This window comes from Sciurus carolinensis, chromosome 5 (genome assembly GCF_902686445.1).
Source record: "Sciurus carolinensis chromosome 5, mSciCar1.2, whole genome shotgun sequence".
In the NCBI taxonomy this organism is placed as follows: Eukaryota; Metazoa; Chordata; class Mammalia; order Rodentia; family Sciuridae; genus Sciurus; species Sciurus carolinensis.
The window spans coordinates 61123333-61148392 of NC_062217.1; the positions used below are offsets into that span (position 1 = coordinate 61123333).

The 25060-nt window shown below is 35.0% G+C and overlaps 1 protein-coding gene across 9 annotated transcripts in view; it reads right to left on the reverse strand.

The window, feature by feature from the left end:
- Pcdh9 (protocadherin 9) overlaps positions 1–24595 on the reverse strand; it is an 866304-nt gene extending 841709 nt beyond the window's left edge. For 8 of the 9 annotated variants that reach the window (XM_047552458.1, XM_047552456.1, XM_047552455.1 and 5 more), the window contains exons 1-2: positions 24061–24595; positions 19680–22847 (exon numbers count right to left, since the gene is read on the reverse strand). In XM_047552458.1, the coding sequence (XP_047408414.1) occupies positions 19680–22715 (3036 nt within the window). In that variant the 5' untranslated portion in view covers positions 22716–22847; positions 24061–24595. The remainder of the gene's footprint in view (positions 1–19679; positions 22848–24060) is intronic. The other variant, XM_047552459.1, reaches the window with a different exon arrangement.
- Between the last annotated feature and the right edge of the window lie 465 nt (positions 24596–25060).

Genomic DNA, 25060 nt, shown 5'->3' on the forward strand with positions numbered 1-25060 from the left:
TTTTGTTTACAATAAAAATGAATTAAAAAAAAAAAAAGCAGTTGCCCCAAAATAGATCTCAAACCAAGGTTTGGAGAAAAAACTGAGTAATTACTTCAAAACATAAGTAAAATGAATTTCAAAACTATAGGCTTTGGAATTACAAATTAGTCTGCTTGTCTTATATTAAGACACCCTTCTCTGAACAGGCAGATCGCATATATTTCTAGGAATGTGACAGAATTTATGCTCTAAATAACAACATGCATGAAAATGATTCCATGATCCAAATGAAGATACAATGGATAAAAGGTACGCATGTTATTTCCAGAATCAATTTCTTTTGCCAAATTTGGATAGGGAAAGCTGTTCATCCAAAGCTCTCAAGTATTTCATTTTTACCTTCAATTTCACCTCAGTTTAAAACTGTAACATTCTCACCTGGGTGCTTTATTAAAATGCATCCATTGTGATAATCCAAGATAAACAAATTTAATTTTATTATACCGAAGTGACTCTCTTCCCTTGTCAGGCATAAGGGAGATATTCAAAGTTGAACATATGGCTGACAAATTTTTACCATGAATTGTTACAGATTTTAGCAAGAAAGGCATAAAGAAGTCAGTAATATGATACATTTATAGAACTGTATAAAAAAACTGAATAATTTTTGTGTTTGTGGGTGATAAGAGTGGATAACCTACTCTAGGAAAAACATTCAAATTTTATAAACAACAATAAAGTTATTTATTATATGCATGTTTATAAATAGATATGAAGATGTGTTTTCCCATGCATGATAGATAGGTTGGGGGAAAACCCATGCTGATCTTTGCTGGCAATTTTGTGTAGAGGTGGATGGTAGGTGAAATTTTTGAACAATTCAGGAACAGGGGCTAGAATAAAAGTTGAAAATAACAATAACAAAACAAAACCAAAAAAAAACAAGAAAGCATCATTCTAGTCTAGTAGAGAAGTGAGATTTACTTGTTATTGAAGTTTGATCTCCCACTCTGCTAGATCTCTTCTCTTCTCTGATACAAAGAGTAGTTTAAAATAAGAATAATCACAAATTTTGTTCTATTTTGAGACAAGAGAATTGCTTTAAATTCATTGTTAAAATATACTGTTGGTGAAAAATATCCAAAATTCTACTGCTTAAAAGATACAAATGCTAATCACTCCTTCTGCTACGTAGTGTCTGTGCATGCTCATTGTAAACTGTAGAGAATTTCCCAATGCCTCAGGTGTAGTTGTATCATTATGCTATGTGTACAAATTGTATACACTGAAGAAGTGAAAAAAATGCTAAATTAGATTTCAACTATCCAATTTTGCCCTTTAAACAAATAATTTATTTGTGGCACAACTGACTTCTGCTGTCGTGCACCATAATTTTATTTTTTAAATAAAAGTAAAAGCTGGACATGTAATGCATACCTATAATCCCTGTGACTCTGGAGCCTGAGGTAGGAGAATAACAAATTTGAGTTTCAGCCTCACCAACTTAGAGAGACTCTGTCTCAAAATAAAAATAAAAAGGGCAAGGGATGTAGTTCAGTGGTACAGCATCCCTGGGTTTAACCCCCAGTATAAAAACACACAAAACAGTTCAGTGATAGAGGCAATATAGCTTAGCAGTTGAGAGCAATATCTCTGGCATTGGACTGCTAACTGTGGAATTTCAGAGTCTTCTCATCATCCTGAAACAATAACCTGAAACCTAAAGTAGGGAAAAAAATATAATAATACCTGTCTCAAAGTAGTTGGTCCTATTTAATGATTTAATACATGTAAAGTGCAGAGAATAATACTATATGCATAGTGAACATTAAGTAAACATCAGCTATTATTATCTGGCATTGGAAACCTAATTTCAAAGCATTGCAAATGGAGTTTCTAGAAATAAAGAGATAATGGTACCAAACTGAATATTTTTACAGAGCTTCAGATATCTTTCATTTCTCCTATGAAACTATTTGCTATTTTTTGAAATTATTGTAGATTATTTTGGTCAGTTACTTTTACATAGATTTAAAAGTATGTTCACATTTTTAGTAATAATGACTAAATATATTAAAGTACTAAATAATTATTTTTAATTTCAATAACATAGTATCCACAAGTTTATTCTTTTGAAGGTTAACTTTCCCCATATGAATACTATTCTACCTTTATTATGGTTTCCCGATGTTGCTTCTGTCCAAATTCCTAATTAAATTATTTCTTTTTCAGTCAAGACATTGGAAGGCACAGTCTACACAAGTTCATTAATCTATAAGCTTCCAATTCCAAATCAGATTCCAGTGATGACATCTCTTTGTACTTTTACAATAGAGAACTGATTTGATTGATCAAATAGCTGTGATTTGCTGTATTGTTCCCAGAGTGGCTCACCTGACAAATGTTCCATGAACTCACAGGATTTTAAATCTTGATCTGTCCAGCTTCTCACCTAGCCAGAGACTGCTTATATTTCATTTAATCAATTATTGCTGAGAACAGATCATATATGTCTTATGCAAAAATCCTGGGGCATTCTATTGACACAAATCTATTTTTTCTTTTATATTTTTGCCTCATATTCCTTATAATTTGCTATCTTGTGTATTAGTAACATTCAAATATTTTGGGCTTTTATTTTTAGTAGCCTTCTAATGACCATATATTCATGGAACAAATATTTAAAAAGCATTACATGCCTATGGAGTATATGGTTATTCTCCAATAATATATATATATGTATGTGTGTATATACATATGTAGAAAATTTAACTGATATTATAATACTAATTTAGCACTGATATTATTTACATCATTTTTCCATGTATGGGCAAAATCTACATAATAAATGGACAATTTGGCCCACGAATTAGAAAATCTCAAGTGTTTGGTTAAGAAACAATTAAGTATACACAGGCACTGATTCAATCATCTGGTACTACAAAGAAATTTCTCGCATTTTCTTTGCAACTTTAAACACATTTACTATAGTCACCAGAAATGATGAAGAATTGACTAAAAATATTTAAGTACATTTGCCACTGGTCCTTTCTGAATGTGAGGGAAAAAAAGAAGCATACAGGAACTGTCACTACTGAAGCTGTCACCACTTGTTGTGACACAGATCTTTGATGTGAGCAGTTGGAGGAATATGCACAGAAAGAAGCAAGGGGATAGAGATGTGAAATCTGTAGTATTTACAACAGCACCAGGTTGACTGCCATTGGGTGTGATACTAACATTGCCACATCTCTTATTTTGTGTTGAAATTGGTCATCGCAGACAAGAAAAAACTTTAGTAACTTCTAAACCAACTTTTATTTAAATGTTACTGTCAATAAAACTTTAGAAATTATGAATTTTATATATTTTCCCCACCTCTTATACCATTTGCTATATACCATTTGACTATACCATTTGCTCCTCAAATAGGGGAACACTAAAGTCTTATCCTAAAAAACACTGGAGTTCACTGTTTTGTCCTGAAAGCCAACAGGATGTATTACAAGAGCTGAATTGAATGATTCTGGTACTGGTGTCTTAAAACTAAAGCATTATACAAAATGCCCCACTTTTGCATCACGTATTTAAGATACATTTTGGCATACTTGGAGGACTACAGCATAAATATAAACATAAATTCTTCCCTGAATTTATGTTTGCTCTATAATATGTTTGCCCCATCTATAATTTTACTCCATCTTGAAAACAGAAGTGTCTAGAACATTTTAAGAAAGGCATATCTGATGCTGCATATTCAGGGTATGAGCACTAGGAAAGGTTACTTAATAAGATAAACAAAAAAGTGCTGCCAAAATCTGGCATTTCTGGAGCTATGTCTCCTCTGCCTATGACTCCTAAATCCATTCACCCATGATGTAAAATAATCTCTTTACCATTTATTCACCAATAACAAAAAAAGGGTTTGGCTTTCCAAGTTTTTATAAGAAGAAGCACAATCCAGTAGGTTGTGATATATCCAAATAAAGTGAGATATTCCAAGTGATTGAGATATTACAGTAGGATGGATGTCTAGGGAGCTGCACAGGCTTCAGAGCTGTCTGTAGCTCCTCATTCTGCATTATTCTAAAAACAATGAATAGGTTCTTCTATGGCAAGACACAGTTTTAATTTATGTCCATGCAACCAAATTTCATTTGTTAGACATGCAGGTGGTATATTTGGGAGCTATTTTCAACTAAACTTCAATTAAGTTCTCTGAATCCTAAATTTGATTTTCCTTCAGCAATAGTTAGGCAATTCTGATTATTCAGATTATTTCTACAATTTTACTCTATTTTGCTTGGAATAAACAGGCTGTCTAAATGAGAATTATTTGATTTAACTAGCTCTGCTAAGACTTATGCTAATTGCTAATAACATCATCAGTCTAAATTATGTTTTGCATATTTTTAATATATTTATATATTTCCTCAAAACTATGTTGTACTAAATTCACCTTAATACCTTACTACAGAAAATTAAACACAATAAGAGTAATATTCCATATTTAAAATGACATTTATGTACTTATTTTAAGTAAATACCAATGATCTGCTTGAGATTTTACAGTATTGGGTTTTTCCTTTTTTTTTTTTTTTTGAGGAGAAAAGTATATTTTTCTATTTTAGTAGGAGAAAATTAAGCAGAGATCTCAAAGAATATAAAAATAATGCTCCAGCTAGGTGTGGTGGTACATGCCTGTTAACCCAGGGACTGGGGAGGCTTAAGTAGGAAGATAGAAAGTTCAAGACCAACCTCAGCAACTTAGCGAGGACCTAAGCAACTTAGAGAGACTCTGTCTCCAAATAAAAAGTAAAAAGAGCTAAGGATGAAACTTAGAGGTAAAGCACACCTGGGTTCAATCCCCATTACCAGAAAAAAAAAAAAAAAAAAAAAAAAAAAACTTGATTCAATGTGAATCCCCAAGAGTGATAACATAGATCATATAAACAGTGGAGATATTGCAACTGCCTCATTGTCAGGAGACACAAGAGACACTGAACCACGTGACTTAGTTTGACACTGACTTTCTTGAACCAATGTTAGCATTGATTTGCACTGTTTGAACATATATCAACTGATGATAGAAAGAAGTAGACCAGATGGATGTTGGGCGGCAAGAGGAAACCTGCCAAGGAGTGATGTTTCCCTAAGTGATTCATAAAAGCTGTAGTTCAATTTTTAATAATAGAAATGGAAAAATTTGAGTCCAATTATTTAATTTTCAGAGGACAAAACTGAATTCTCAAGATGTCAAGTGAAATTTTAGAAAAGTATAAAGAGTTTTGAATAGGTATTATTGTAGTCACAAATGAAAACATGCCTATGTAAATATTCATTTTAATAAACACTATTGGTTTATTTTCTCCAGTAATTCAATCCATAGTCACTTATAAAAACTTAATAAGCAAATAACTGAAACTTTCAAACCATCAAAATAACTGTCACTGAGTAATGGTATGATTTCCATATTTCTGTTTATTCGTAAATTGGTTACTACAGACAGGACAAAATTCAAATAAGTTCCATGCCAACCTCTACTTAAAGGTGTCTCTCTTACTAAGGTTACTCTTCCCTTTGCTTGGTTCTCACTTAGTTTACCAAATTGTCCATACTTTTATATGATTGAAAAGTGAATTACATGTATTTAAATGATTGCTTGTATCAATTCATTTTTATTTCCCAAAAAATGCACTATATTTTCATTAATATAGTCAATGAACAAGTGTTAGTTCACATTTTATTCCTGAAATCTATATATTATAGAAGGTTTCAATGTTGTAGCTTATTTAATTACTGTAATTACTTGGTGATAGTTGCCTAAGCAGCCACAGAGCAGTTGGAAAGATCCTTTTAGAGTTAGGCACCAGCTTGATGGTTATCACACAAGACTAATTGCAATTAAAATAGTACTCTTTCTGGCAGTAAAGGTTTTTCTTGTAAAATATGTTTGCAACAGAATGTGCAGGTGAAGCATTATATGTATTATTTTTCAAAAACAAAGATGTTTGCCAAAAAGTGATACTGAAATTTTGGAATAACCTACTTTTATAAATATTCATCCATATGTAAATTAGTGTTTTAGAAATGAATGAGTTAAATATAACAGTCTATCTTGCCTAAAATGTAAATCCCAATTGTGACATTTTCTTCTTCTATGAAATAAAAGCAAATTTTCAGAGTACAAGTTTCTCAATTTAAGGAAAAGAATATACAATAAAGGTCTCTATTTTTAATGTTTATGTCATTGTACTGATTCCCTAAAATATTGTGATAAATATTCATAAGAAAATGGACTTGCCAAAATCATGACCATCTGGATGCAAAAGTCAATTAAACCAAAACATTTATTCTAGTCAGAGTTTAACATCTATGTTCCATTTCTATGTTAAACTTATACCTTTCCAAAGAGTGAAGGCTGAAATGTTCTTTCTCAGAATATAATGACTCGAAGATCCCACTCACAATTGAATCCTCTTCGAGTGGAACTTCATTTTTGGAACCCTTATCCATTTTGATGCAGGTTATTACTCAACGTTATCAATGTGTGCTGCATTTTCCATGTAATTTTCAGTACAGTAAACAGGGTAATCTCAGTTAAGGAAATGAAGTTTTACTTGCAACTATATTTTATTAACACCTTTGCCTATAAAAGGACTATGATTTTTAAGGATGAAAAAGTACATTTCTCTCTAAATTAACTAGAGAATATATTTAAACATGGCATTCTTATAATTAGAGTAATAGATCTTAGAATTTTATTATCCCATTGAAAGATCAAGTCTCCAAGAGCAGTCAAAAAAAAAAAAAAAAAAGGAGAGAGACAGAGAGACTTTTAAAAATATATTTCAGGGAAATGATGACATCAATTCAAAATGAGAGAACCGTCATTTTTAATAGGGAAATTCTAAAAAAAAAAAAAAAAAAAAAAACTATTGTGCTTAAAATTCACTGCAAAAGCAAAGAGAATGTAATAATTTTTTAAAAAAACTTCCTGTTGTCTTACACTATTCTTGTATAACAGCAGTCCCTTGTTAGTTGTGTGTTGAGTAACACAATGAATAAAAAGTAAAAAGGACAAATTTCTGTATATATCAGTGGGTAGATTATATGACAGATCTTTGGCAGCAGAAAATGTCATAGTTACATGTCAGCTAATTTTAAAAGAATATAAATTTTAAACTCTAGGACAATTCTGGAATAAATTTAATATCAAGGAAAATATACATGTCAGTAATAGTCTAGTGCTGTTTTGATATGGTCTAGTTGTCAGATGTATATCCAAATATGTGTACAGCAGTCAGAAAAGTATCCTCACGTTGCTAAATGAGAAAACCATGTGAACCCTGTTTGCATAGGGGAAGATGGGAGAGGTGAACTGCAGGAAATATCATTTTCTTCATAGAGTAAGTATTTGGTTATTATCTGAACTGGAATTTACATAAGATGGCCTAGAGCTCTCCTTTGTAAAAGCTAATAAAAGATACCAATATGGACAACACAAATAGGACCACCCTAAGGTACCTTTCACTATATAAAGCATGTATATACACATATAGCACTTGATACCAGGAGAACACTGTATATTTCAAAACAAATCCGTAAAACCTAATTTTTACCATTTAGAGTATTTTTAACACTATAATTTTATATATCTCCATGTTTGCCCACGTGGCAGAATTAGGTAGAATTTATTGAGCATCTACTCTATATAGCATGCTGTCGACATTAAACAACTCCATGAGTTCTGGTTCCCAAGAGACTATTCCATACTTTGCACATGTTCTGACACAATAAAATGGGAAATCACATCTTAGTGTAAAACAAGAAGCCTAAAGAAAGCAGTACCAATTTGCCATGTTTTATCTGTTTGATTAAACTTTTCCAATCACAAATAATAAGTATTCTTGTCTATTTGTTGTTGTTACTTTTTTTTTAAAGTCCTTCTCTCTGAGGCATTGTCCTTTACAAAACTAGAATTGAACCCAAACCCCAGTTCAAAATCAACTTGGATGCATGGAGAAGGTAGGAAAGTCCAATAAGAAGTTAAAATTTTAATATCTGCTCTCTAAAACACAATGAAACCATCAAAATTTAACTCTTTCTAGTTCTTAATCAATAATGTTAATTGAATTATTTACAAATCCCTACTATATTTGCTTCAAATTCAAATCAGCAAATTTATTTTGATGATCTCAACTAACCCTGCCTCCATAGGGTTAATTTTTTTAAGAAAAAAAGGAAATGATTTTGACCCCAGGATATTAAGAAAATGTATTTTTCAGGTACAAACATACTGCATTACCTTTTTATTTGTTGGGTGTCACTTATGTTATTATGTCACCCATATACTCAAGCATTATAAACATATATTTAAGCCTTAAAAATTTCTTATAACTAAATGTATAGCATTTTAAAACAAGAAAAAAATTAGCAAAAACTCTTGGATATTATGCCCCTGGCATCAATTTGATGAATCCCAGAAATATGAGTCATATACTCCGGGGCATTTTGACTAGTTTGATTACACCATGGATGCCATTACTTCAACAGGGATGCTTTCTAGTCTATGGAATAATTGGAAGCAAGAACCAGCAGGTTTCAAATGACTCCAGCTGTGTTAAGTACTGACTGTGAAACAGATTCACTCTCTTATATGATGTTTTGTAATAGGAGTGATGTATAAGGTGAAAATCCCCAGACGGGTGGAGCTCCTATGGGTAATTGACAAAAAGCTAAATTAATAACAAATACTAAAAGGAAGAGAATAATTTTAAAACACAACATGCAAATGAAATAGGTAAAATACTCCAGATGAAGCAATAATGCCAATGTAAAACACTAGGAACTGAGACCAAAACAAAACATCTCATATGCTGTGTTCTGATCCCATTTCAGAACTCTCAATAACCAAAGGTCAGACAGTGCTTTAAATGAAAAACAGAACAACACTGATGACTCACCTATAAAAAAGATAATGAAACTCAGATTCAAGAAAACCATAAAAAACAAAATAAGAGAGCATTCATTAAGTGAAGATGGGTTTCCTGTCAGTGGCAAATGGAGCTCCTTTAACAAAAGGATGGGAAAACTAATAAACTCAGTCATTTAATCACAGGACAACTTTTGGATTAGGCATGATTACATCCCTTTTACAGACAAGAAAATCAAGATCTGGTACATCTAAATGATGTAACTGATACCACACGGTTTTTATGTAGTGGTTTACCACATCATTTTTCTTATTCCAAAGAGCAAACTATTTCTCATAGTCTGTTTCTTCAGCTGGAAAAAAATTAACTAGGCTAAATAATCTCACAGGCACATTTGAGAATTGAGAATATAAAACTATCCTATGAGTTCTGTTAGACACCAAAGTTATCTTTCTAAAATTAATATAGTAGCTAGACGCTGCATTAATCACTATTCTATTATTATTTTGCTTCTTTTTATAGAATTTATCCTGGATTCTAGTGTACTGTGTGAATAGCTGAAAATTCTATTAAGGGAACTTCACTGTAATACCACTTATTTCTTCCAATATATGCATCTCTATCAAACAGGTATCTAAGTAAACCTATTTATCATAATGTTTAGGCGTAGATAGTAATTAAAGTATTCATAGGCTTAATAAAAGTTTTGGACTAGGAAGCTTGAAAGAGATGGAAGCTGATCCACTTTTATTTAGCTCACCATTCCACTTCTGATTATATTATAAAATATATATACATGAAAACATTGTATGATTGGCAGACATAATGGTGTGTAAGAAATGAGGGAGAAAAATGGAAAGCACAGATGTCTCTGAGTGATAGAGAAGTGTATGTTGAATAGGAATGACAATCTCTTCTTTACATGGTGTTAGAATATTTAGTTGCAAAAACTTTACATACATAAAGTATAATTCCAACATCAGCAGGTCTCTCAGGTTAGATCAACACTTACTAAATGTCTACCAAGTTCACAATTCTCAGCACTATTGCAGGTTCAGTGTTGGAAATACAGTGAGTAAGACACAGTGTCTTATTTTGAGGGACTTTCTTATGTTCTCCTTAATCATTATGGTATAAGTAATAATATACCAATAATTGGTTTGTCTGTCTTCCATTTGAGACTGAAGAGCATCGGGATCCAGGACTGTGTTTTGAATAGTCCTGACTATTTGCTTGGGGTTGACCCTGCATCAGCTGGAGAGGATACACAGCCCTGCCAATAACAGATGGTCCTGCAGGAATAGTTTAAACCCTGAGGAGTGTTGCTCCCAGTATCATCCAGAAATCAATAACCCTTAGCTAAAGCAAAATTTAATTGTCTAAAATAGAGACTTTAGGTGTCAAAATGCCTTTTCTTAATTATTACCATGTTTAAAAATTAATCAATGAATTCAACATATTCTTCTGTCACTGTTTGGCAGAAGATCTTGCTGTCAAGACCAAGAAGGAAAATGAGTTCATGTCACACTAAAATGCCCTAAAGACTGTATGTCTGTTTTTACTATAGTGTAAAGCAATTTTTATTATTATTTCAATTTCAAGGCAAAAAAACCCCACAATTTTCTGTAATATAAATTCTGTGATCTTTTATGCTGGAAATTTGAATGGGTTGTGAATGTACTGAGATATTATTGACTTATATAGCTAAAATCTAGTTTTTTTCTTTAACTTTGGAAAAGACATCATTAAGAAAAACAATTTTAAACCTAGCAAAGGAAAAACATATTATCTGAAACCATAAATTAGAAAAAAAAGGTATTTTGTATTTTCAGCAGGAAAGAACATTTTGTGGATTTTGATTCACGATTTGTGGATATCTTGAAACAAAACATGCATGACAGATATAGATGAATATAGATGATAGATCTGCAGAAATAATTCATATCATTTGAAAATATATGCAGAAACTAATAACCTAGATGTATATTAAATAACACAAGTGAAATACAGTCCACCTAGTGACTAACAAGAAATGGAGCAAAAAAAAGTTGCCAGTCCAGGTGTGTTCACAGCTGACACACAGAGGAAAGGCTATTGTGATTCCAGACTTCCAATGTGAAAATCGGTTCAATGACATGAATATATGACACAGGAGGGCATCAACTCACAACTCAAAACTCACTCTATTTTGTCTCCATTTGTCACTTGCACCTTCTACAAAAAGTTTCCCGCAGAATCCTATGTGGCTATGTATTTGAAAGTCCTCAGCATGCAGCTGTTATCACACAGAGGCATAGATTGGTTGCATCCTTCGAATCCAAAAAAGCACTAGTATTTTTTTTTTTCCTCAGCAAAAATCTACTATAGAACTACTGTCAGCAGAAGACATTTTTCTTCCTTTAAAAGATACAGCTTCATTTCATAAATCCTTCTGTGTTTCTATTCTCCTTACTAAGGTTTGTTTAATGAGGAAAAAAACAAAACAAAACAAACCAGAACAAAACAAAATAAAACAACCAAAACCCTCATTTGTTGAATTGTGATTGCTTTTATCTTGCGCGCGCGCGCGCACACACACACACACACACACACACACAAAACCCTATTTTGTTTTCCAAATGAATCATCTATGATGAGTCTCAGTCAGCCACTGTGCCTACTGTGAGTTGCACATGGATTATATACATTTTCTGGTAGGCAAAAAATATAGAATTTGTAAAATCATTTAAAAATATGCATAGCTATTTCCACCAATTTACATCTAACAGGGCTAGCTAGTCAAAGACATTGAGCATTAAAGAACTGCAAGGCATTTACTGTCATGAAGGTAGATATAATGAAATCATGTATGTCTGGAATGAAATACTGAGCCACAAATACAATGAAGCAAAGAGGAATTAAAAAATAGTCTGAGAAATGATTCAACAAGAATTCCTATGAGGAACAACCACTCAGGATACAGCCCTCTTCATTACAGTAATGTTATACAGTCTCATAGACACCTAGGGTTTTAATCTGATTTACGTTGAGAGTCTGCATGCACAATTGAGAGTTTCTTCTCAGGAGAGGTGAAGTCCACATCAGGGGCATTGGAGGCACCACAAGTAACCACAAGCAGGCCCGTGTGCATCATCTATATTTAATAATTAGAATCATCAAGGACCAAATCTGTCCATTCTACTGCAAATATTTGAGATTTTTATTCTTTCAGATGCATCCAATGTTTCTGCATTTGGACAAAATAGGCAAGACTAATTCCCTAGGCTATAAATCACTCTAATATGGAAGGAAATGTGTTAGCTAGTTATATTACAAAGCCTTTACTTCATATTTAATAGGCACCTGCAATACTAGCATTATACAAAGCTCTCTACTTTGCAAATCTTTAAAACCCCACTTAATTTTCAGCACTGATTTCCTGCAATCTAAGAGCTTATGAAGGGTTCACTGTGTTCATACAGATCTATGCAAAATGTGCCAGAGTTTCCCTGTCTGTGATGGCATTCATTTGGAGGTGAATCCCAAATTTCTATCACTGGCATGCTTATTTCCGACTAAAATAAATATTCTCAGGATGAAAGCTGAAGATTAGGAGGACAAAAAAGGAGGCAAAGTAACTAGCACTAGGAGAGATATATGCAAATATCAGCTCAATGACAATTCTTCATACCAGTTACAATGGAAGCTTAAAGATCCAAATACTCTGCAAACCATTAGCTCCTCAATACCCTGAAAGGGATTAGAGAGTTTCCTAATCAACTGCTAACAGACTGAAAAAGGCCTGGAGACTGGATATTAGTGAAGCAGTGTAATAATAAAATGTAGAGATGATCAGATAGATAAACTTCGAAGAAATGTTAAATACAAGATACTAAACAAACAAGATAAAATTGACCAAATTTTCATTCTTTCCAACAGCTCAAATAATTAAAAATATTTATAAATTAATATGTGCTGAAGTTGTATGTAGTGGAGACCTGTCAAGAAAAAAGAAGTAAATTTCATTTATTTTTACCTCCAAATACTGGGATAGAGTAAAATGATTAGAAAAAATCTAATCAAATATGTCTCATAGATGTTGCCCGTGCTTACATCTTCACCACCTGTAATAAAAGGTGGTCTCAAATCTATCATTTAATAAATGTAATGTGTGCTTATGGCATTGTAATCAAATAAGGATCAATGGTAAATATTTTTACAAGCCATTAAATAATGGATACATATATAAAAATAAATCCTGAATGAATGACTCCGAGTTCTGAATTCCTTAAAATTATATGTTATGGCACAGAAAATTCTACTGATTTTGCCACTCTTCTCATCCATCAGCGATGTAACTATCTATAGGACAAAAATATGAATGAGAGACATTAAAGATAATTTGCTTTTCCAGTTTATTCCTGTCATTACTCTTTACTATTAAAAAGGGCAGTTAAGTTATGTAGGAATTTCAAATTATAATGAATGTTGGCTTAGGGAACAAAGAATATAAGTCAAAAGCAAAACGTCAATCATGATAATCTATCATTCACGTTTTATGTTTCTGATGACTGACAGCCCAATAGGTTTGTATTAAACAAAGGCAAAAAGCTTGTGTTCCTTTCTAAATGAAATGTTTGACAGATTTTATAGTTTTCTAAAATAACAACTGATAAAAGTTTAAACAGCAGAGTATATCTTTTTATGTTCACATTTCTATGTTACATTTGAATTTCCTTCTCTAGTATGATATAAATTTAGGAATGCTATCTATTAAAAATTTCATAAGATATTAGCTTTACTACTTGGAAAGTCAGACTCCTATGCCTCCATGAAACTTTAGAGTAAGCTTCCTCCTGGTTTTCTTTTGTAAATTCTCACTAATGTCTAATCTATGATTACAATCTTATTTTAACAAGCTGACCATAGAAACGAAATGTTGCACCCCATTTGTGTACAAGGAATCAAAATGCATTCTGTAAAAAATACAAAAATAAAATAAAATTAAAAAAAAAACAGGCCTGATAAAAATTTTAGGGTCCTTATATGTGCAAAGTCTGGAAAGAATATTAAATGTGAAACTGGGTGTCAAGAAAGCAAGTTTTTTAATTCCACATCATATAATTCTTAATTCTTTTCCATCTTTGCTAAATATATATTAACTGATTAACTAACATTAGCAAAGGTTAATTTATAGTCTTAATAAAGAATTCACTTCATGAAAACATCAGACTAAATTTAGAGAAAGCTTACCCTAAGGATTTCAAGTAAAAGTAGTAAACAATCCAGTAGATTCTCAGTTTTGTTTTGTTTTCCAGTATAGACAAGCAAGCAAGTATTGAAACAAAGCAAGACAGACGTTTGACTTGGCCCCCAAAACGGGTGAACACTCAGACGGGTGCAGCTGGACCAACAGAGTCACTGTAGCTTTGGCATTTGGTTGACTTCTGAATTCCCCCAACCAAAAATATTTAGAAATAAAGAATCTAAATAATGAAAATAACTGTGGAAACAGAGCTTACAAGATAATATGATTTACAAGTGTCACTTTCTTACTTCATACTGCAGTGTAAAATAATACAATATGAAAAATAATGCACTAAGAAGTCTTATCTAGTATTTTGGATGTAATTTCCAGCTATTATGTGTATGTCAATATGAAAATTAAACATTAAGATTCAATATAAGTCAAAAGTGATATGAAGAAATCTGATTCTAGATTTGAGGTTTTGAATTAAATCTAAATTCTCTATTTTTCTATTTTGCATATTTTAATTTGTGCTATCGAGAGGGTAAATTATAGCTTGCCACTATTTAAATCATAATAATATGCATATAACATAAGAATATATATATTATTACAAGTACAAAATTTACAAAGTAATTTTTTGTTTTTGCAGTACTGGGGTTCAAACCCAGAGCCTTGCTCATAGCTGGGCGAGTGTTATACCACTGAGCTAAACCCCAGTCCTGCAAGATAATTTTAATGCCAAAGCCTGATCTCTCATGCTATGATAATGACTCATTTGAAACTTAGGAAACTCATTAAAGTATATTGTTTCTATATCTACAATAGCAACAAAATTTGAAGATAAGAGAATAGAATATTTTAACTACCAAAATTATTTTCTCCATGTTAACAAATATTTAGGGATCAGCAAGTATGTCTGTATTTAATATAGTAGCAATTTTTTATTTCTATTCTCCGTAAGATTATCAGGAATGAATGCCAAAGTGTACCTTGAATTTCATAGTTTAGGAGTATCAGGATGAAAATAAAATCATGAAATATTTGTCTCACAAATCCAAGAGAAAAGGCAACCAGTTTGAATCAATAACCATCCTCATTTCAAAACCTGCATCAGTATCTAATGGGTTCTTCCTACCTTCTACCTCCTAAGTTTGAAAACTGACTTCCACTCAGCCAAAGAGAAGTAGAAATAAAAATCACAACTGACAACCCTGCTAAGTAATTTGCATTTTAGGGGGCAGTTTTTCATGACACGCCATTGGTGTTCAACCATCACTATGTATGTACTCTAAAATATAGTAGTTGAAAATGTCTTAAAGTTTTTGCTAGCCTCAAAGTTAACATTTGCTCTCTTCACTTTCAATTGCATTTTTCTTTCTGAGTGTTCTAAATATCAATTCTGTGACTGCCTTGTGCATTTTACATGAGATAATAACATTTCAATAGTGATTGTAGTGGATTACTCAAAAATGAAAAGTAATCATAAATGTAATATAGTATCTCTAAATGGTTTGGAATTGAAACAATTCCCTTTACAACTGTAAAAGCACACAAATACACCTGAGTACATCATGCATACACATTTTCAAGGTACAAATTCTTCAATTTATATACAAATGTATATATGAGCAAATAGTCTAGATTACAAAAAGTTAAAGTCAGGATGCTTAAGCTCTAAAATGAGCATTTCATTTAGAAAATTAAATATGACTGTTTACCCAGAATCAAACTCTAGTGAAACTCTCACAGATTATTTTATTATTTGAAGAACTTGTCAAATGTAAATAGATCATTTTTTTATGTTAACATTTTCATTTATTTCCAGGCCTACCTCTTGAAAAAAAAGCACACTGGGGACAAGAAAATTAATTCCCCAAATGCTGTCAACGGGTTGAGAAACAGCAATAAACAGCTTACTGTAAAGCCTCCAGCTACAATAAAACGGCTGTCAATAAATGGGCTGAGATTTGGACTGTGCAAAAACAGGTCCACTGGATATGATAATATGAAAGAGGAATAGGCTGATATTTTCTTGTTCTAATATGCTAAGGCAGGTTCTCAAAGTGTGGTCCCTGGACTAGCAACATCAATATTACCTAGGAAACTGTTAATAATGTAAATTTCTAGATCTTATCCAGTGGTACTCAATCAGACCCTCTCTAGAGAGGGCATAAAAATTTGTGTTTTAAGAAGTACTCTAGGCAATTGTGGAACATTCCATAATTTGAGGACCAATATCATGTTTTTAAATCATATCCATCAATTTTTAAATCATATTCATCAACAATACCTTTCTCCTTTTAGACAAATACACCAATTAACTTTATCATTTAAAACCCCAAAGAAATTTATTATGTTGTCATCCTCTTAAACTCAGACCAATGAACTTTGCTTTTTCATATAAATAAACACCAGGACATGATCTTTTGATTTAAAATGCAAATTCTCAATCTGTGAATATTAAGGTCACTTTCAAAAATTTATGGAAAATTTAGTGATGGATTTGTTATATTTGAAAAATATAAAAGCTTAGCAAAATAGAGTGAATGAGAAATAATAATTTACAACTGTATGTTCTTTGCGGGTCAACACAAGGGAAAAGCACGTGGGAACTAGTCAAACAAAATAGGAATCACTGCCCCACAAACAACCCCATGATGTAGAAGTTAGACATTATGTTTTCACTGAATAGACAATACAAATTAGGGATATTTAACTTTGGTCACGCTTAACTCAAGAATCTTCCATTTTGCCCATTATCAATTAGCACCATTAGTGAAAAATATCACCATTAATGGCAATTTTGTCCACCCAACTAAAAATCTTCAGAGATTATATATCAGTTTATAAAGTTCTTTTGTAGTGATACATGTATATTTTTCAAACTTGTACAGCTTCAGGAGCTCATTTTGTTTAAAAGTCACTAGTTGAAGTGAAGGAACTAAAAAAGCATTTTGACTTTTTTACCTTAACTACAACATCTTCAGACAACTATCATGTAGTTCAGTGACAACAAATTTTTAAAGGATAGTATATAATTTATGTCACCTATTTATAGAAAATATGCTTCTTTTCCTTAAAATTGTACATATTGCTCTACATATCACCATTACCTCTTTCCTTACTTCCAATATTTCTTTTTTCTCAAATCACTACTTTTCTGAACACAAAAACTTCTAAAAGGTGTAAGCAAAGCAATTTTACTAGCTCTTTATCATAATAGTGAATTATAGCTACATTTGAACATTGAAATGCCTATGGTAGAACTGCAAAGTGACGCATGGTCAGAAAGAATGTGTAAAGTGCACTTTGGTTCCAGTTAGAGAATTACTCAACATCCTATTTGAAAGATTACATCATATAAACAAATATCTTTGGGACTGACGAAGCCTCAACAAAAGGTCTTTTCCATTCTTTGCTGAAATGCACTTAACTTTTATGTCCCTGCACTATATATAAGTTCAACTATTGGAAAGAAGTCAGGAAAGATTGGCTTACACCTCAGTGCTAATACCCATCAGATTTATGAAAAGAAAGATATTGTGGAAAGCTTATTAGTATATTTCTTGGGAAAGCAAATTTCAAATTTTATATGGAAAGTTTCAAATCACGTTAATTTCGTCAAGGTAGTATGCAAATCATAAAATACCATAAATGTATTGTGAAATTTCATAATAAAAATAAATAAAAATTATTTCCTTTTTTCATTAAAATAGCAACTTTTTAATTAAGCCCATTTAGTGCTATCAATTAATTTTATTATCATTATAAAATATTTATCAACCTTTAAAAATCTTTACTAAGCCAGGACAATTTCTAAATTTTAAAACATCAACTTCTTTTCAAATTCTAATAAAGTTAACATGAAAATAAGTCACTGTTCCAACTTCAACTTATAATCTCTATTAGGACTTCAATATTAATTTACTTATTTTAAGTCATTTCATTCTGCACATTTAAGCTCCAAATATGTGTACCTCTAAAGTGCTCTAGATATTTAAAAAATTAAATGTAGATTTTCTTTGTGTAACCATAGACAATATGCTTAATATTCTGGGAGCATCTGTGTGATCAATTATCAACATTATTTTTCTAAGTATCTTAGGAAGTCTTAAAGTCATTTCAAGCAATAGATAGTAAGGGGGAAACAGTTTCAGTTAGACACCCTACTCCACCCCACCCCCAGAAAAGAAAATCCCTTGATTTTTCCACAGTCTTATCAGTGACTCTCAAGACTATTCTGAAAACTAATTTTGTTTTACTTGAATTTCTGAAATCTGAATGTTCCTGATTTTTAACAAATACAGCTGGGTCATCACCAGAGGTGGTCCAATACCAACAAAGACAAGTTGGATTAGGAAATCCCAGAAAGTTGGTGTAGTGAGAGCTAAACCAAAAGGAGCAAGCAAACGAACTTAAATGTTAGTTGCTCCAGAGCAACTATCATTAAATAAAAGGTATCTTTGGCTGTACTACCAGCTTGATCTTGCCCTCCCCCCTTTCCTTACTACTGCAGGATTGGCACCTGGCCAGCAAACGCGACATGATACCCTAGTGCCATCTACAGGCTATTATCGACATTCAAATTTTGTGGCAACAGACAAGCACCAGTGAAATAAATTAGACAGCGCTGCATTTAAATCTTTATTAGCAAGGAATTATTAGACCTAAGAAAAACTAATTCTGGATTTGGTTGAAATATGAGTTTCTCAGCCTCTTAATCCCTCTTCATATGGCATATTTCACAGTTTAAAATGAGTTATGACAGATCACTTATGCATTACTAAGATGAGAGAGTATTTACAATGGATTCATTCTTTTCTCTATAAATCAGTTATATTAGGGAGATAGCATTCCTTTTTTTTTTCTTTTTTTTTTTTGAAAGTGTATTTGGCCATTGTGGACGCTGAAAATCTTTCTATTAAAGACCAAATTTACTATATTACAATAAAACAATTTGAAATCAAAGAGGAGACTTCCTATATGGCTTAGTTGCAATCTATCAACAATCATGTGCTTCACAACTGATGTACATTTAATATTCTACTATCTTCTTTAGAGACTAAAAAAATTAACCCCTTTAGCAACCACAGCTCCAACACAAGTGGCATCAGACCTTCAAACGTCATTTAAAACTTGAGATTTGAAGGTGACTTTTTAGATCAAAAGGTAATGTGAAAATCTTGAAGCTGTCAATTTGGAAACCCCAGGAGTAGAATTTGGCATATTAGGATGGGTTTTCTTCTTTAGCAAACATTATCTTGGGACATTTTGGAATAATTTCCTCTTTTCATCTTTTGCCATTTGAAGGAAACTGGGAGGTTAAATAATTCTCAGAACTCAGAAATTTCAAAGCTGTTCTAAAAATTCTTGACTGAGCCCCAGAGGAATAGAAAAGGGGTCAAGTTTTTTTTTCCCTCTTTGTAACTAAGCTAAAGTTAGACCAAAACAATAGACACACTGGCACGTTAATACTGGTTGACTGGGCACTTGTATGCAGTACTTATAGACCAGTAAAAGTGCTCGTTTACCTGTCTGGTGTGTAAGGGGCCCTTTGTCTTGAAGCCTCCTTGGGAACTGCACTCTGAGGCACTGAAGTGATCTGAACTAGTGGAAGAGCGTTTGGAAAGGGTGTCACAACCCCCGACAAAGGTGTTGTCCAAAGGGAGTTCCTGAATCACATGGTGCTTTTTCACAGAAACTGGAGTGTCTGGTTTGAGATGAAAAGCAGGCTGTGGAGAGGCAGATTTGTAGTGCTTGGCCAGGTCAGGGCTGTTAGGCTTGAAGGTTGTTGGAGGTGCTGGGCCCCAGTCAAATCTTCCTATACTTTGCTCCTCCAGCTCAGCTGGCAGGCTTATTGTCCCATTGATAGGTTCATGAACTGCATCATCAGGTTTGGACTCTTCAATAGTAACAAAGTTCAAAAGGGAGCTCTTGGGAGACTTTCTTTTCTTCCTTTTCTTTTTCTTGTTTTGTTTATTCTCCTGGTTTGGGGACATCCATTCAGCACCTTGCTTGCTCCTCTGAGCTGCTTTGAATCTGGATGCATGGCGACAGCGCACCAGAACAGTGACGAAGATCACAACAATGACCACCATGGCCCCTGCAACAATGGCAATCATGATGGTGAGATAGTCCTCATTTTGATAGGGCTGGCTGCTATCCCCTATGTTCCTGTCCAATGGGGTCTCCATAGTCCTGCGGATCAAGTCATAGATATAGGAGGCATTTCCAGCAGTGTCATTAACATAAAGAAATACAAGCACAAGTGTGTGCAAAGACTTGGGGTAGCCCAGATCACTTATGTTGACCACCAAGCGGTGCAAACCCACATCGGTAGGTGCTGGCTTTTCTTCCAGGGTGATGTTACCTGTTACCGGATCAATTCGAAATAAGCCTTTGTTGTTCCCACTCACTATTGTATATTTAAGTTCTGCGTTCATTCCAGTGTCGATATCCACTGCAAAAACTTCTGCTACCACAGAGCCAGGGATGGCTGAGAGAGGCACCAACTTAAAGGAAGTATTAGATGGTGGAGAGATGACAACTGGGCTGTTGTCATTCACATCCATGACATTGATAGTTACTTTTGCAGTAGAGGAACGAGGTGGTTGTCCCCCATCAGTGGCTTTGACGTCAAAAGTGTAGGAACTCTGCTGCTCTCTATCAAATGAGACATTTGACTTTATGACTCCAGAATAAGGATCCAACACAAAATTATCATTGTCATTTAGAATGGAAAGAGTCACAGCTTTATTCTCTCCAGCATCTGCATCTGTCACTGTGATTACCCCCACAGTACTATACTTTGGAAGATTCTCAGACACAAAAAATTGAAAATGATTATGAGTAAACTTGGGGCTATTGTCATTCTCATCCAGAACAGTAACTATCACAGCCGCCTGGCTTTGGAGGGGAGGGGTCCCATTGTCCCTGGCAGTTACTGTAAAAATGAATCGTTCTTGTTCTTCTCTGTCAAAGACTCTGGAGGCTGTCAAAACTCCTGTCTTTCGGTCCAGATCAAAGAAGGAGGCATTCGGTCCAAGCTGATAAACAATGTCTGCATTTTTCCCACTGTCTTCATCTGTGGCACTAATAGTTGTTAAGTATAACCCACGTCGGTTGTTTTCAGAAACTGACAGCTCAATTACAGGCTGGTTGAAAATTGGTGGGTTGTCATTTTCATCCTCAAGCTTAACCCTTACCAGGGCAGTCTGATTTAAACTGGGCTTCCCAGAATCAGAGGCAACAATTTTAAAGCTGAATTCTTTGGTGCCCTCGTAGTCCAACAAAGAAGAGGTCTCTAACAAATACTGGTTGTCATATACTGCCTTCAAGTGAAATGGGACCTCTCTTTCAATAAAACAGATCACTTTGCCATTCACATCTGTGTCCTTATCTGAAACTGTAATTAGGGCAATCTTTGTATTGACAGGATCTTTCTCAGATAAATACACAGTGCCATTGATGGGACTTATAATGTACCTGAGGTCTATGTTTGGAGGGTTATCATTTACATCAGTGACATTGATGGTGACCGTTGCTCGGGCAGGAGTGGAGCTGCCATCACTAGCCAGCACTGTCACTTTGTGAATGGCTGTCTCTTCTCTATCTAAGGACCTCTGAACTGTAATCAGTCCGGTAGTATTATTTAAAGCAAAGAGTCTTTTGGTTGCAGGGGCGACCTGGGCACCAAAAATGTACCGGATTTCAGCATTGCTGCCTATATCTGCATCAGTGGCATGGAGCTGAATTACAGAGGTACCTACAGGAGCATTCTCTGGAATATGCACCTCCACTTGACCCTCTTTAAACACTGGCCTGTTGTCATTTACATCACTTACTGTGACCTGCAGTATGGCTGTGCTGGATTTCTGTGGAGTGCCTCCATCCTCCACTTTGATTTTCATCACATAGGTATCTTTCTGTTCTCTATCCAAGTTTTGCTGAACAATCAATTGCGGCCACTTCTCTCCCTCCGGAGTTTCCACGATATCCAGTCCAAAAACACTCTGCCCATTTAGCAATTCATAATGCTGTACACCATTGAAGCCTGTGTCAGGATCTGTTGCTGATGGAATTGGAAAGCGGCTGTTGATCAAAGTGTTTTCTGGAATGGAAATATTGATGACAGGAGATGGAAACATGGGGGCATTATCATTGGTATCCTTGACAATTATCTTTATTTTGATCAGCCTGAAAAAGTCATTGGGGAGGATCACCACCTCAAGTTCAAAGAAACACTCATTCTCCTCAGCATAAGAAGCTCCAGCACAGAGTTTTTCTCTGTCTATTCTATTGGAGGTTGTGAAAATTTCCCCAGTACTGCTGGATACTTTCACCAAAGGGGCATCCCCAGCTTTAGAAACCAGTCTGTAGACAAGGCTGGCACTGGTCCCTGTGGCAGCATTGATGTGAGAAATGTTCAGATCCTTTGGTATGTTTCCTATGGGCACATTTTCAGGCAATTCCTCTCTAATAGTGTAAATAAGTTCTTGAGCTATTGCAGAATCCAGCCTTAAACAGGCAATCAGAGCAGCCAACAGGTAAAAATCCCTCAGGTCCATGATAATGTATTTATTTTCTTTTCCTGGATTTTAGGGTTTAAAGGTTTCCACTGAGGGATGCACGAATTGCAAGAGGAAGTGTGCATGGACTGGAGGATGCATTACATCTCACCGCTTATTTGGAGACAGCCACTGTCAACACAATTGTACAGACAATATTATTCTTCAGTAAATAAAAACACAGTCACAAAATATCGCACCACATTTTCCACTGCACATTAGTAAACATGGCAGTTTGCTCTGCCACTGTTGGCAAGTTAACTCTGAGGGTAAAACACTGAATATTCCCTGCTTGTTGCATTTTCCCAGAGAAAATGAAATTACCTACTTTTGGATTAAGGACAGCAGCTATTTTTACCTGCATTTCCCCCACGCTTTTTATTTTTTTGGATACTCTTAAATTCAAAACATGCATTCTTGTTCTCTTCTCTTCCTGATGTCTTACCCACCTCTTGGCCTCTAACCCACCTCCCTCAGTTGTTTTGGGTTCAAGTGAAAAACCCTAAGTATTTAGTGAGGGTTCCTGCTAATTGCTTTGTCACATGTCAAATATGATGTGTTTTCTTATCTGCCACACTGAGTCATCTCTCTTCTAAAAAGAGTATCTTTTTTCTTTCCTACCAGTTCTTCAACTGCCTTTGAATACAATCTTACTGGGAATCGAGCATCCGGACATGCTGCTGCAGCATCAGAAGCAATAGTCACCGGCCACTACATATCCTTATTGCCTAAAAGCACAATACCAAGACTTGAAATTTCTTACCCAGAGTCTGTTCTCCTTTCTCCATATTGTCAAATTATCCTCATTAGGACTAATGCACACATTAAAACTTTTAAAAAATGTATAATAATATAGAATTCCTTGTCCTAGGGGTGGAGAAGAGTGCTGAGATGTAAGTGAAATGCAGCTAACATTCCCATGTAACACCACAATATTTTCTTCTGAGCATAAAAAAGAGGAAAAAATGCAGTTTCTTACCCCCATCTCTGGTTATAAGATTAGTAACATTTGCCACACATAAATACTGCAACCTAGTAATGCACGTAAAAACGCTCCTGTTCAGATGCTCCCCTGACTGCAATTTAAATGGGTGCAAGGCTCCAGGCAGCTACCCACTTGAGTAGGACTGGTCAGTTCTCAGGCTCTAATCTTATCTGCATTAGACTGCACGGTAGCTGATGCCCGCGATTAGTTCCGGCAGAGTGATGCAGGTAGGGATGCAGATACAGCCGAGTAGGTGAGCTCTGCCCCAACCGTCTACCCAATTACAAACATCCCTCGTCTCCACTGAGGACATATCTAAACACAGAATTTACAATTGTGCATGCGAAACTTTACACTTACGTTAGTTGCCTCAACCTTTCCCCTTTCCCGATATGCTGCAGTTAGGAATGATTTGTTCCAACACATAGAAAGCCATGCATCTGGTAGCACCAGTTTGGGGAGAAATCAGAAGCAGCAAAACGTTTTCTCCTTGTGAAATGTGTGGCTTCAGGCTGGCAAATTAGCAACTCCCGAGAACAAATTCACAGATTTGTCGTTAGTCATTCTCTCCACATTTCATCTCTATTACCCACTGGGTCTGGGCTCTTCTGGTATTTAACACACACAACATCCAGTTGCACTTCTTCAGCTCAGGAGTATTTCCCACAGCATCGAGCATACCATTTCCATCTGATGTCAATACTGCTTAAGTCTCTAACTTCTTGTAGGAAACGTCAGAGTTGGGGTGATGGTAATTCTCTGGCTGCTCTCCCGGGTGACAGTTGCCCGACAAATTCGTAATCGGCTATCTCTTTCGTGCTTCAGAGACTCCAGGCGCTCCTTCCTGTCTCGCATGCTCTCCCTCTTTCCCTTCTCCTCTGCCCCCTCTCCTTCTCCCTCTCTCTCTCTCCTCTCTCTGAACTGAATTTCTTGATATAACTCTCAATAAGCCCAGAGGGAGGGCGTGACGGCCTCGGCCCCGCCCCCGGGCCCTGATTGGCCTGCATCTTGCGGTGCGGGCGGCCGCAGCCCGAGCGAGGGAGGGGTCGCTGAACAAGGCGCTGACTGTCTCCCAGCCTCCCCTCCTCAGCGCCCCCTCGGTAGCCGCGAAAACCCGGAGATCTGATCCTGGTCCCGGGAGAGCCGGGTTCCAGGACGTGCACTGAGCATGCCTGGAAGGGTCTGTAGGGTGGGAGGCGCCGGTGCCCGCAGGCGCTTGCCGGGCAGCGAACCCCGGAGCTCTAGCGGTGGAGCGAACGCGAGCGGTCCTGCTGGGCGCCCAAGCGCGGATCCAAGCAACCTTGATCACCGCTGCGGGCGTATGAGGGTCACCGAGGCGGCTGGTCTCTGGGTGCACATT